The 12,694-nt window shown below is 43.9% G+C and overlaps 1 protein-coding gene across 5 annotated transcripts in view; it reads left to right on the forward strand.

The window, feature by feature from the left end:
• Positions 1-3,216, forward strand: part of P4HA2 (prolyl 4-hydroxylase subunit alpha 2) — a 53,140-nt gene extending 49,924 nt beyond the window's left edge. For all 5 annotated transcript variants that reach the window (XM_027849171.1, XM_027849168.1, XM_027849166.1 and 2 more), the window contains 3 exons: positions 497-565; positions 1,248-1,344; positions 2,720-3,216. In XM_027849171.1, coding sequence (XP_027704972.1) covers positions 497-565; positions 1,248-1,344; positions 2,720-2,790 — 237 coding nt within the window. In that variant the 3' untranslated portion in view covers positions 2,791-3,216. The remainder of the gene's footprint in view (positions 1-496; positions 566-1,247; positions 1,345-2,719) is intronic.
• The last annotated feature ends 9,478 nt before the right edge of the window (positions 3,217-12,694 follow it).

The raw sequence follows: 12,694 nt of genomic DNA on the forward strand, positions 1-12,694 counted from the left end.
CCAGAGAAAGGAATCTTGTGTTGGAGAGCCTCTCCTTATCAGCTGGACAGGTGGCTAAGTCGGGACCATGTCCTGTCCATCCACAATGATGGCTGTATTTCGTTATTCTCCTGGAATGTTTGGGTTATGCACAGAATGTTATTCTTCCTGAATTACTGATGATAGCCTTTATGCAAAGAAGGCTATTTTGTAATAGAGGAACACCCATCTTTAGGCAAATCAAGTGTATGAAAATACAGATTTAGAAAAAAAAAGATAATTGAAAGTGAGAGGTTGGCTAGAATTATTCACTTTAAAGAAAGATTCCCCACAGGAATCCTCTGAATATAGCATTATCTCTTCCTCCCGCCCAGTGCAATCATATAGGATTTTAATTAACAGAAATTCAGTATATAACCAAGCAACTATTCTGGAGGATAAACTCCTGCTTAGGCAGGGGGCTGGCTTTGTGAGACTTTCCTGAAATATTCTTAACTACTATGGCTTGTTTTCCTAGATGAGTGATGTCGAAGCTGGTGGGGCCACAGTATTCCCAGACTTTGGGGCAACAATTTGGCCCAAAAAGGTAAATTGTCTTGTTAGATGAAGCTGTGCTGAGGCCTAAGAAGCTGACCTTAATCACGGCTAAGTCCATTCTGTTCCCATGAATGAAACATCATGGATCCAGAGGCTAGTGGTCACCTGCCCTCCAAGGGTCCAAGGAGCCTCCAGCTCTATTTGTGGAAATGGCTAGAGTCACCTAGCCCTGCTTTGAATCTCAGACATACTAGGCTGAACTCCTAGCCCATAACCCTAACCCCAGGGACGCTCCCTAAGACAAGAGAGATAAGGCAAAGATTAACATCCTTTAAAGGGACAACTGCACAGAAAGAATAGAAAAAAAGCATGGTGAGGAGAATGTCTGGTTCTGTGGGCCCCATGGGACTGTCATCAGATGTCTGGTGCCTGGCCCTGCTCCTGCAGATAGTAGATTCAAGTTCCTTTGTCCCAACATAACCAGGGAAAAGATGACACCAAATGACCTCTGGTTTCCAAGGCACTGACGGAGTTATGGCCCGTGTTCACCCACTGAATTAATTAACTAGGTTTGTCATGTCTAGATGGTCTCCCACACTGAGAAAATTCCCTTCCCCTCCACTGTCATTTTTTAACTCCCTTTAAGCTGTCTCAGAGCCTCACTATCTGAGGCTACAAGAGCAGACGTTGCAGCCTGGGCCTCCATCATGATCAGGTCCTCTCTCTTCCAGGGCACATCAGTATTCTGGTATAATCTCTTTCGCAGCGGGGAGGGTGACTACCGGACACGACACGCAGCCTGCCCAGTGCTTGTTGGCAGTAAATGGGGTAAGTGACAGGACCTATGTTTCTTTGGCCCCTAAAAGGGTAGCTGAGGGTTGGTGGGAGCACAGGGGCTGAACATTTCCTATCGATCAGGCTTATTCTTCTAACACTTTATTTTTATTCATTCATTCATTCATTCATTCATTCATTCATTCATTCATTCATCCATTTGCAAGGCAATGGGGTGAAGTGCCTTGAGTAGGGTAGTGTCATCTACTAGTGTCAAGTCTCTGAGCTCACATTTGAACTCAGGTCTTCCTGAATCCAGGGCCAGTGCTCTATCCACTGCGCCATCTAGCTGCCTCTATTTAAACTTATTCTTGATGGAATTTACGCTACCAGATTTACCCAAAGCCCAGACCGGGATATCCCTAAGTTTGGGTTTTCTTTACTAACCCACAATGTCTCCAGCTTCAAGCTCCCCTGTGCAGAACCACATGCACACCTGGACATGTGCTCAGGAGGAGAGGCAATAGCACTATCATGAGCAGTGCCTTGGGCAGTGTTTGCCACCAGTGTGAATGGTTCAGGTGGGAAGCATCTGGTCTGCAGAGCACTGCAGTGAGCGGTGCCAGGGAGAACCTCCTCTATAGGACCTCAGGGGAGGGGAGGACTGTTGGCCAAAGTTTGGGTTCTCTTCCTGCCTGAAATAGTGCTTAGTACAGTGCCTGTCATATAGGCATTTCATAAGTACCTACAGAATTTAATTGAAATAAATTGGGGTCTTAGGGAATAAAGTGCAAGACGTGGAGTTGAGAAGAACTGGGTTTAAAATCCACCTGTGTGACCATGGGTAATTCTCTTAATTTCTCTGAGCCTCAGTTTCTGTATCTGTAAAGTGGGGATAATAATACCAATAGTATATACTTGGTTAGGATGCAGCTAAAATAAGATGTTAATAATAATAGCTAACATTGACACAGCACTTTAAGGTTTGCAAAGCTCTTTACAAATGTCTCATTTTATCCTCACAATAACCCTGGGAGATAGGTGATATTGTTATACTTATTTTATAGATGAGGAAACTGAGGCAGGCAGAAGTTAAGTGACTTGACCAGGGTGACATAAGTAGTAAATGTCTCTCAGATTTCAGGTTGAACACTGTCCAGGTTGAGCTACCTAGCAATTTAGATGATATATCTAAAGACCTTGACAAACTTTCTAAGTACTATATAAATGGCAGCTCTGATTATTTTCATGCTGAGGAGGGACTGTTAAGAAAACAGCAAGACACGACACATGTACCACATATCTCTGCCCTGGACATCTTTCATGATGATGGTTGCTCAGCTCTCAGAATTCTGGGGCCCTCAGTTTGCCCTCAGCCATTTCCTGGATAGCAGATGTGATTGTAACTCACTGTTTCACTTATTCACAGTTTCCAATAAATGGTTCCATGAGCGGGGGCAGGAGTTCTTGAGACCGTGTGGATCAACAGAAGTCGACTGACCTCCCTTCCAGCTCCGGCCTCCCCAGTGCTCTTTCAATGCCTTCCCCTGCCCTTCTAGATCACTCCATCAGCCAGGGCAGCACAGAATTGTCCCAACTGGTGTCTCAAGAAGTGGCCATTTGTGAGCAAAGTGAAGGTAGAATGGGGAGGGAAGGGGGGGTGGGTCATTGTACCCCCCCACCCCTCCCCACACACATACACACAATGATCTTCACTACCTGCTAGTTTATGGCTGTCCACTAGTGGTGCAGGATGTGTGACTACCAAGCCAGTCTATCTGGTTCTGTGATGATTTTTCCCAGATGGTTTTGATACTAAATATTTCCTCAAACCAAAGTTTTAAAACATTATGTGTTCATTTAATTTTATTGTGTTTCTATGGCTTGTGGAATTTACCTGGAAAATAAATATTTCTAGACAAAGGTCAGAGGGATTGTCTTTGCAGTGTGTGTGTGTGTGTGTGTGTGTGTGTGTGTGTGTGTGTGTGTGTGTAAAGCAGGAAGTGCCGAGTTAGCAGGCATTTCCCGAGCCTGGGGCCCAGTCTGGGGTAAACTGGCTGGGGCTTGTGTAGAGGGGCTAGGTGGTGGTCTACACTAGAGCCAAGATCTTCAAAGTGCAGCCTGACCACAGGAGTGTGGGATCAGCCAACCAGAGACAGATCTCCCTGATAGCCAGTCCATTGCTAGTTTGCCTTGAATAAAACCACACCTACTCTAGTTCCCCAATACTTCCCTACTCCACCCCTTCCTTTCCCCAAGCAAATTCTCAACTCTTCTAAGGTGGGTGTTGGTCCCGTAGTGTTATAAACTAACTACTCTCCAGTTAGTCAACTAGCATATATTAAGTGCCTACTATGTGCCAGCCACCCCACCCACAGGAGCCACTGAGCAGGTATTATTGGCAAAATCCCACCCTCCACCCAGTCTATGTACCCTCTGCCTTCCAAACCACTCGATGGCTGTGGTAGGCCCTCCCCAGAGGCAGCCTCCATGTGAACAAGAGCTCCATTGACCCTTTTCATTTTGGGTGAGACAAAGGGAGTCTCACATGGGTGAGTTGTGATCTGTATCTAAGATTCCATTAAGTTACGTTTTTCCCTAAACCCACCCATCTTCCTAACTTCTCTGTTTTTTAGTGGGCACCACCATCCTTCCAGTTATCCAGGTTTAAGATCTAGGTGTCATCTTCAGCTTCTTACTCTCACTCCACAAAGTTGCCAAATCTTGTAATTTCTACTTCAGCCACATCTCTCTCATCTCCACTTTTCTTTCTATTTACACAGCCTCCACCTTACTCACTCTCTTATCTCTTCTTGTCTAGACTATTGCAGTAATTGGTCTCCCTGTCTTAAGTCTCCCCTCCCGCATCCACCCTTTACTCAGTTGCCAAAGTTATTTTTCTAAAGCTCAGGTCTGACTACACACACTCATAGTCAATAAACTCTAGTGACTTCCTTTTGATTTTAGAATCAAATACCATTTCATCAAAGCATATATGATTCTTTTAACATTTCTATTTTATGTAAGTTTTGTTTTTTTTTATGGGGAAGGATCTGAGTTTATTGTGTTGAGGTCACAGTGAGGTCAGGATGTCCCACCCGAGTAGGTCTTGCTGACTGGCTTCGTAGCCAGCTGTACCACCTGGGCCCAAAGAATGGCCAGGGTGAGAGGGTATCAAGTCACCCATCAGTGGGTGGAGTTGCCAACATGGGAGGGGGATCGGGCAGGCAAAGGGTCCCAGTCACTTGAGCAGGTAGACCAGAGGGGATGGGTGAGGCTTCCCCAATCAAAGGCAGCCTCGTGGCCTTCAGGGGGAGGTACCCAGAGATTCTCTTCATCAAGATAGAGAAGCTTCCAAGGAGGAAGGTTCAGGGGGCAGAGCCCCCTGCACTGGCCCCCAAAGAGCCCTGGTGGGCAGGGGCACATATCCTGGGTCAAGTTTTATAATGTATATGTTATACATTAATACAGTATGTATTAGTGTAGTAGTACATGAAAATAAGTGAGTAAATATGGACATCAGAAGATGGGCTCAACATTTTCTTTTATTGATAGGAGTTCATGATTGGAGACCAGCTGGTCTACATTTACCACATTTCGGTCATTTCTCAGGGGCTTTAGTCAAAGTTTTCAACCTGTGGCAAATGTGCTGTTTCTGATCACAGCTCAGAATGAACAAGCTCTTTTCACAATCAACCAACAACAAATCAGCAGGCATTTATTAAAGGCATACTAGTTCCAGGAACATTGGGGTTACCGATACAAATGTGAGACAATCCTTGCCCTCAAAGTGCTTACTTTTTGCTGGACAGACCAGAAATGGTATCAGGTTTTGTAGATATCTTTGCCTCCTCCAAGGAAGATCTATGTCAGTGCAGTCCTCACCAAACTCCCAATGGTCATTCAATCTTCTCTTTATTAATTTTGTTTTTTGTGAGGGTGGAGATGGGGTGGCTGCCTTTTCCTTAGTCCTTCCTATGAACAAAGTCAATCGGATTATTCTGGGACAGTTCACTGGTAACATCTTAAGATTTAATGAGCTTATTTATAGACAGTTTCCATCACCTCTCCATCCCAAGAGTTCATGGCTTGGCCCCTCTGGGTGTCCCGGGGGTGTCTTTCCTCTTTCCCTTTTGGTCACAAGTGTTCAGGTACTCAGATTTTGTCCCAGAATTAAAAACTGAGATGAACTTAATGATGAATCATAGCTTTAGAGCTGAAAGAGACCATCTAATCTAGCCCTCTCATTTTATAGACGATAAAACTGAGACCTAGAGAGATTAAATGATTTATACACAGTCACACAGGTAGTAAGCACTAGGCATTTGGACCCAGGTCCTCTGGCTCTGGTGGTGCTTTTTCTACTTTTCCACTCACAGGCCCTGCCTTCCAAGCAGAGAGGGCTTGAAGGATGGCCCCAGTGAGGTCTGTGTACCATCTAAGGGCCAGTCTAGATAAGCATGGAGAAGCTGATCGTTAGCGCATTGTTTGCCAAGTGAATTTTTTCAGGTATAACAATTATTATGCTGGTCAACTAAGGCATATAGCATGAATGGCCCTCATCAGTGGAAGAAACCAATGGATTCACATCAATGGATCCTTTGAAGTATTAAAATATGAGTATGAAGTATTAAAATATGAAAAACACATGTCTGTTTATTTGTCATTGCCTGTCTCTAGATATGTCTATGAGTATCTGGCTCAGAGTATGTGTAAGTCAGTGAGAAGGGCTTCCTCCAGGTAGGCATGTCTCTGTACCTACATGACTGGACACACACACACACACATGTATATATATACACACATATGTATACATATACACATACACATACATATACACATACACACATATTGTCCTGCCAAAGCAGCCAAGGCCTTACACTCTTGAAAGGATGGGTAATTAGAATGCTCATGTTTAGATGACATCAACTCCAGGTTATAGCATCTAGGGTTGGCCCTCTGGATGTCCAGGAAGAGTTAGGAAGGATGGTCTTTGCTCAATTGCTGTAAATCTATTTCTCACTTCCACCTCCTTCACAGAGTTTCAGACACATGTTGAATCTTGCCTCCAGCCAAGGATAGCACAACCCTTTTTTTCCTCTCATCTTTGACCTCTTCACTTAGACATGGCTTGTAGAATTTTTTTAACTACAGCTAGGTGGCGCAGTGGATACAGTGCCCGGCCTGAAGTCAGGAAGACTCATCTTACTGAGTTCAAATCCCACAGGTCACTTACAAGCTGCGTGGCCCTGGGCAAGTTTAACTTCCAAAAACTAAGTGAATAGTTAATGTGACAATTCAATTGAACAAACATTTATTAAGCACCCACTATGTGCTGGGCACTGAGCTAAGTGCTGTGGATCCAAAATCAAAAACAATCCCTGCCCTGAAGGAATTTGCATTCTGCTGAGAGGAAACAATGTGTGTACAGATAATCAGAGACAAAATACATACACAACAAAATAAATACAAGATGACAAAAGAGGAAAACAACAAATGTTGGAGGGGCTATGGGGAAATAAATAATGCACTATTGGTGGAGCTGCGAATTGGTCCAGCCATTCTGGAAAGCAATTTGAACAATGCCCAGAAAGTTACCAAGCTGTGCACACCCTTTAGGTCAGTTATAGCACTATTAGGCCTATACCCCAATAAGATCAAAGAAAGAGGAAAAACATCTATATGTACAAAAATATTTATCATTAGCTGTTTTCCAATCTGTCCTCCATTTAGCCACTAAAATGATTTTCCTAAAGTGAAAGTCCAATCATGTCATCCCCTTACTCAATAAACTGTGCTGACTTACTATTGCCTCCAGCATCAAAAACAAAATGCTCTATTTGGCATTCAAAGCCCCCTGGAACCCCCCTCCTACCTTTCCCAGTCTTCTCATATTTTATTCCCCAATACATACTCTTCTTTTTTGCAGGCAATTAGGGTTAAGTGACTTGCTCAGGGTCACACAGCTAGTAAGTGTCAAGTATTTGGTCTGAGGCCAGATTTGAAATCAGGTCCTCCCGACTTCAGGGCTGGTGCTCTATCCACTGTGCTACCTAGCTGCCCCACCCCAATACATACTCTTAATCCAGTGAACTGGCCTGCTGGCTGTTCCATGAACAAGATTCTCCATCTCTTGGCCTGGGCTTTTTTTTTGGCTTTTCCCCATGCATTTCGTGTCTATCTATTGACTTCCCCAACTTCCTTTAAGTCTCAACTAAGATCCCATCTTTCACTGAAAGCCTTCCACAACCCCTCTTAATTCTGCTGCCTTCCCTCTATTATTTCCTATTTATCCTGTATAACAACTTGTTCCATATATATTTGTTTGTATGTTGTCTCCCCCATTAGAATGTAAGCTCCTTGAGGGCGGGATTATCTTTTACCTCTCTTTTGTATCTCAAGCACTTAACTCAGTACCTGATACATAGGTGCTTAATAAGTGTTAATTGATTGACTGATTTTCATGGTAGCCAAAAATTAGAAAAGAGGGGTCTGTCCTCCTATTGAGGAATGGTTAAAAAAAATTGTGGTATAGGAAACGAAATTGTGCCAGAAGAGATGATGAAATCAACAATTTGAGAGAAAACTGGAAATGTCCTCTGTGAACTGATGTTGAATAAAGTGAGTACAACCAGGAGAGCAACATTATAAAAACAACTTTGAGAGACTTTAGAACTCTAATCAATGCAATAGTAAACTACAAGTACAAAAAAATGAAGATGAAACATGCCATTTACTTCCAGACAGAGAAGTGATGACCTTTAAATTACAGAAAGGGACATACATTTTTGACCTTGGGTAATGTGAGCATTTGTTTTGCTGGATTATGTAGATATGTATAGAGGAATTTTTTTTTAATTCCTTGATGGATGGGTAGTAGGAGGGACAGATTTATTAAAAACCTATTACTTGAAAAATAAATGTGATTTTAAAAATAAAGCAAAAATATTGAAAAAGAAACACAGAATACTTTTGGAAAGGGGAGTGGAACTAACAATTAGGAGCATCAGTAAAACTTCAAAAAAGTTGACAGTTGAGCAGAATGAGCCCAATTTCTTTTCCACTCAACAGTCCTAGTGTAATGTGGTTCAAAATGCAGGATTTGGAATCAGAAGTCCTTAGTTCAAATCTGGATTCTGCCACATGTGTGACCTTGGGTAAGTCACTTAGGCTTTTTGGCCCTCAGGTTCCTCATGTCTAAAATGAAAGGGTTGAACTGGATATTCTCTAAGATGCTTTCTAATTCTGGGTCTATGATCTATAAAGAAGGGCATAAGCTTGAAGACAGCTCCTATAGAATAAATACATCCTCGTTCTCCCAACTTTTCCCCAGGCTAGCCTTTTCTCATCCTAATCACCCTCCTTTGAACACTAGATTTTTTTCTCATTGTTCAGTTAAAAATGAGTTACCCGGAAATGAACACAATTATTTTAGATGTAGTTGATGTAGCAGGATTATTACCTCCCTAGTTCTGAGATTCTCTTAATGCAGTGTAAGATGATATTCCTTTCTTGGTTAATGTTAATTTGTCAAAATGGTCTGCTAAAACCCCTAGATCTTTTTGATGTAACCTGAGTTTTAATCCTGGAGCATTTTGCATAAGACTCTCTTATTTAGTGAGGGACAGAATTTTCCAGAGAACTTTGAGGAGGAAATACATTCTTTCTCCTTGCTTTGAGAAAGACACATGTGGTTCCAGACTTTCCAGGGAGAGACTCATGGAGAGGGAAAAAAGACTTTGGAAAGTAGCAAACATATAGCAGAGCTGTTGCCTCAACATGTCCCTAATTTCCAGCTTGCCTCCCTAGAGATTCTAGGGAATTTGTCCTTGGGTGAAATCAGGGCTTTTCTTTCCATTGAAGGAAATTTTCAACTCACTCCCATTCGAAAAGTGTACCGGCCACCGCGCTGTACACTCTCCTCCTATAAGGAGCAGGCTGCCAGAGTCATACTACTTACCAGTCTTCGGAGCCTACCCGGATACACACACACAGAGACGAACCCATCAGGAGGCTGCCAACACCCGAGCTTTATTCAGGGGCCATCACAGCAAGGCCAAGCAGAAAGGCCATAGCAACAGAGCAGGAGCAAAGAGAGCGGGTGATCTGACCACATCGTTCCTTAAGTACCTACTTAGCCCCTCCTCCTCAGCCCGCCTACTAGTCAATGATTGTAGGGTCAGATACCGGAAGGGGCTGTCTGAGTTTAGCGCACCAAGGGAGAGGAAGTGACGCAGGAGGCTAGGACCGGATACAGGAAGGAGGCGTCTGGGATTAGTGCATAGACAAAGAGTACGTGACCTAGGAAGTCAGGCCCAGATACCGGGAGGAGGCGTCTGGGGTCAGTGCTACACAAAGGGAAGGTACGTGACCCAGGAAGTCAGGAAGGACACAGGAAGGAGGCGTCTGGGGTTGACGTTGCATATAGGGAGGGGACTAAGCAAAGGGAACTCGTCCTCTGCCGTCCCACTCCCACGTGGCACAGCCCCTTGCCTCAGGAGCACATGCTCTGGCTACTTCCTTGCACCCCGATCCTTCCCCAGCTTCTCACATAGCACTGCCCACAGCCTCAGGGCTTCTCCGTATCCAGCCCATCCCAGTTCACCACAACTCCGCCTACCACAGCCCCTGTCTCGACTTCCAAATACCCAGATCTTACCCCAATCTTGCCACAGCCCTCACCTGGCAGCAGCCAACATCAGACAGTCCCTCACAGAAAAGCTCATCTAATCTTGAGTATTTTCTGGTATATTCTAATTTGTAGAATTCTATTTTCTGTTTGCTATCTGCTTGGATAAATGGGTTTACTCACTATTCACTATTTGTGATGGTCATTTGTGTAACTGGAATTTGGTGGGAAGGAGTCATTCTCCTCTTTAAGAGATAGCGGGCAGAGAGGCTCATGGCTTTGTTGCTTTTGGATCTAAAAAAATGTCACCAGAACAACAATATCTATGAAGGCAAATTGATATATTTCTAGTCTAGTACTTCCAGCCTTGGGAGTCCTGTTCCCCTCCAGGCAAGAATCAAAGTCTTCCTTGGAAAGGAGTGGGCAAGATCCCAGAGATAGCTATCCTTGCCTCCCTGCAAGCTGCACATAGACACCCATAACCTACATGGACAGTATACTCCTTATATTCTTTTCCTTTTGAGGGTGGGTAAAGGCAATTGGAGTTAAATGACTTGCCCAGGGTCACACAGCTAGTAATGAGGCCAGATTTGATCTCCAGTCCTCCTGACTTCAGAGCTGGTACTCTAGCCACTGCACTATCTAGCTGCCCCTACTCCTTACATTCCAAAGAATCCAACCACATTATCTTTATCTTGAACTTGTGAAGTTGATCTTTTGAATCTCAGTGTAACCTCAGCTGGAGCAAGTCATAGCCACCAGACAGCTCCGTAAGTGCAAACATTTACTGAGAGGGTAAGTGCCCCAGGGAGGCCCTATGTGACTCTATCAAAGAAGTTCTGAGAAATCAGAAACAGAGTATTGGAAGGAAGCTTAGAGACCATCCAGTCTGACCTTTTCATTTTATAGATGAGGAAAATGAGTTCCAGGGAGGTAAAGTCAGTACTTTCTACACTGTACCATGATGCTTTGGCCATGGGCAGAAACTATCTCATTTGCCTGAGAATCTGTGAGATGGCCACACACTGATAATAGCCACACACAGCCTCTTGCTGATGGGAGCCAAAGAGGATGCCTACCATCATTCATAGGCAGGGTGTCCACTCTCTTAGGAGATCAGTTAGGGTCCACTATGGAGTGCTATGATGTCACAGAAGGGCAGGCTTACTCCCCTGATCCTACAGGAATTTTGTGCCTTGTGGGTTCGCATAATAGAAAGCCTGCCTTGTATAGGAGGTCTTAGGGAGGGGCACTGGGGTTTTAAAACTTAGGCTGACTCATCCATCCCATTTCCAGCTAGTACCACCTGTGTGTTTCAAATAACCCAGTCCATCCTTGATTGAGGCAGGCAGATGAGAGGTATGAGGAAGCCACTTTTGGGGCCTGAATGGCTCTGAGTTTCTCCCTTTCTTAAAAAAAATTAAATGTTTTGTTGATGCTTTAAAAAAAAGATGGCACCACTTCCCAAAGACTCTCCCTCTCCTCCCATCCTCAACAAACCCCAATTCTCTAAACACATAAGTACAGTAAAGCAAAACAACAAAACAAATTAACACATTATGCCTAACAATGTGTGACTCATTCTGTACCTCTGGTACTCTACTACTCAGCCAAGAAGAGGGAAGTATGATTCACCAAGAGTTCACTGAATTTACCATCCCCTTTCTCCTTTTAGACTGAAGGGAAGAAGTGGGAATATGACAGGCTACTTGGATCATAGTCTCCTGAACTTACATCTCTCCCTCTTTCTCGCTCCTCATCTCGCTTCATCCTCATCGTGACCTCCACTAGCCTCCATTCTTCTCTGCTGTCCCAATCTATTACCTCTGCTGTAACCTCACAGTTCTCTATATCTCAAGGTATAACTGCACCATGTCCTTCACCCTTGACTCCCTGACCCCCTTATTCCATCACTGTTCATGCTTGTCAGTCTCTCAACTTGTAAGTGAGTGGAGGTTAGGAAGGGGCAGCCTTGAGCGTAGACAATTATTTCTAGGACTTTGGTAGTAAAAGGAGATATAGGATGACATAGTTTGAGGGAACTGCAGGGTTAAGTAAGTTTTTTTTTTTTGAGTTTGGGAAAGGCCTGGGCATGTTTACAGAAATCTAGATAGAGCCCAGTAGATAGGAAGAGATTGAAGTTAAAAAAGAAGGTAAGGTTCAAAATAGAAAGATCCCAGAGGATACAGGAGGATCAAAGGCATTAGTAGAAAACCCTTTGACAAAGAGCCTTCTTCAGATATTGGAGCAGAGGAAGTGAGGACAATGTAGAGAGGATTTGAGGTATGTGGAGGGGCAGAATTTAGAAATGTAGAGAGAAGGGCGGGGGCATTCCAGGTCCTGCCGTAATCCCCAAAGGGACTTGCTGAGCCATATCTGGTAAGAGCTACATGATACTGTGCTCCTGGAAAGAGAGAAACCCATGTGCTACAGCTCTTGTGCAATAATGTTTAATTCTGTACAGCTGGAGTTGGCAGGAAATGTGGTGACGGCGGCATGTAGAGAAATGTGCTAAAAGTTGTGGCCAAAAGTGAGACTTGGGAAAGGAGGATTGACTCCAAGAATCTTTGGGATTATTGATGAAGAATCCTGGGAAGAAGCGGGGTAAGGGCGCACTCTCTCTTTACACAGAATCCCTGAATCACAAAAGTTGAAAGAGGGAAGGGACCTTAGGGACCATTTAGCCTGATCCACATAAGATGTAATCCCAAAAGTCCAATCCATAAAACCCACAATTACTATAACATACCTGACAAGTAGTCATCTAACTCCTCT

The sequence above is a fragment of the Vombatus ursinus genome, unplaced genomic scaffold (assembly GCF_900497805.2).
Source record: "Vombatus ursinus unplaced genomic scaffold, bare-nosed wombat genome assembly UNPS02007284.1, whole genome shotgun sequence".
NCBI classification, from domain to species: Eukaryota; Metazoa; Chordata; class Mammalia; order Diprotodontia; family Vombatidae; genus Vombatus; species Vombatus ursinus.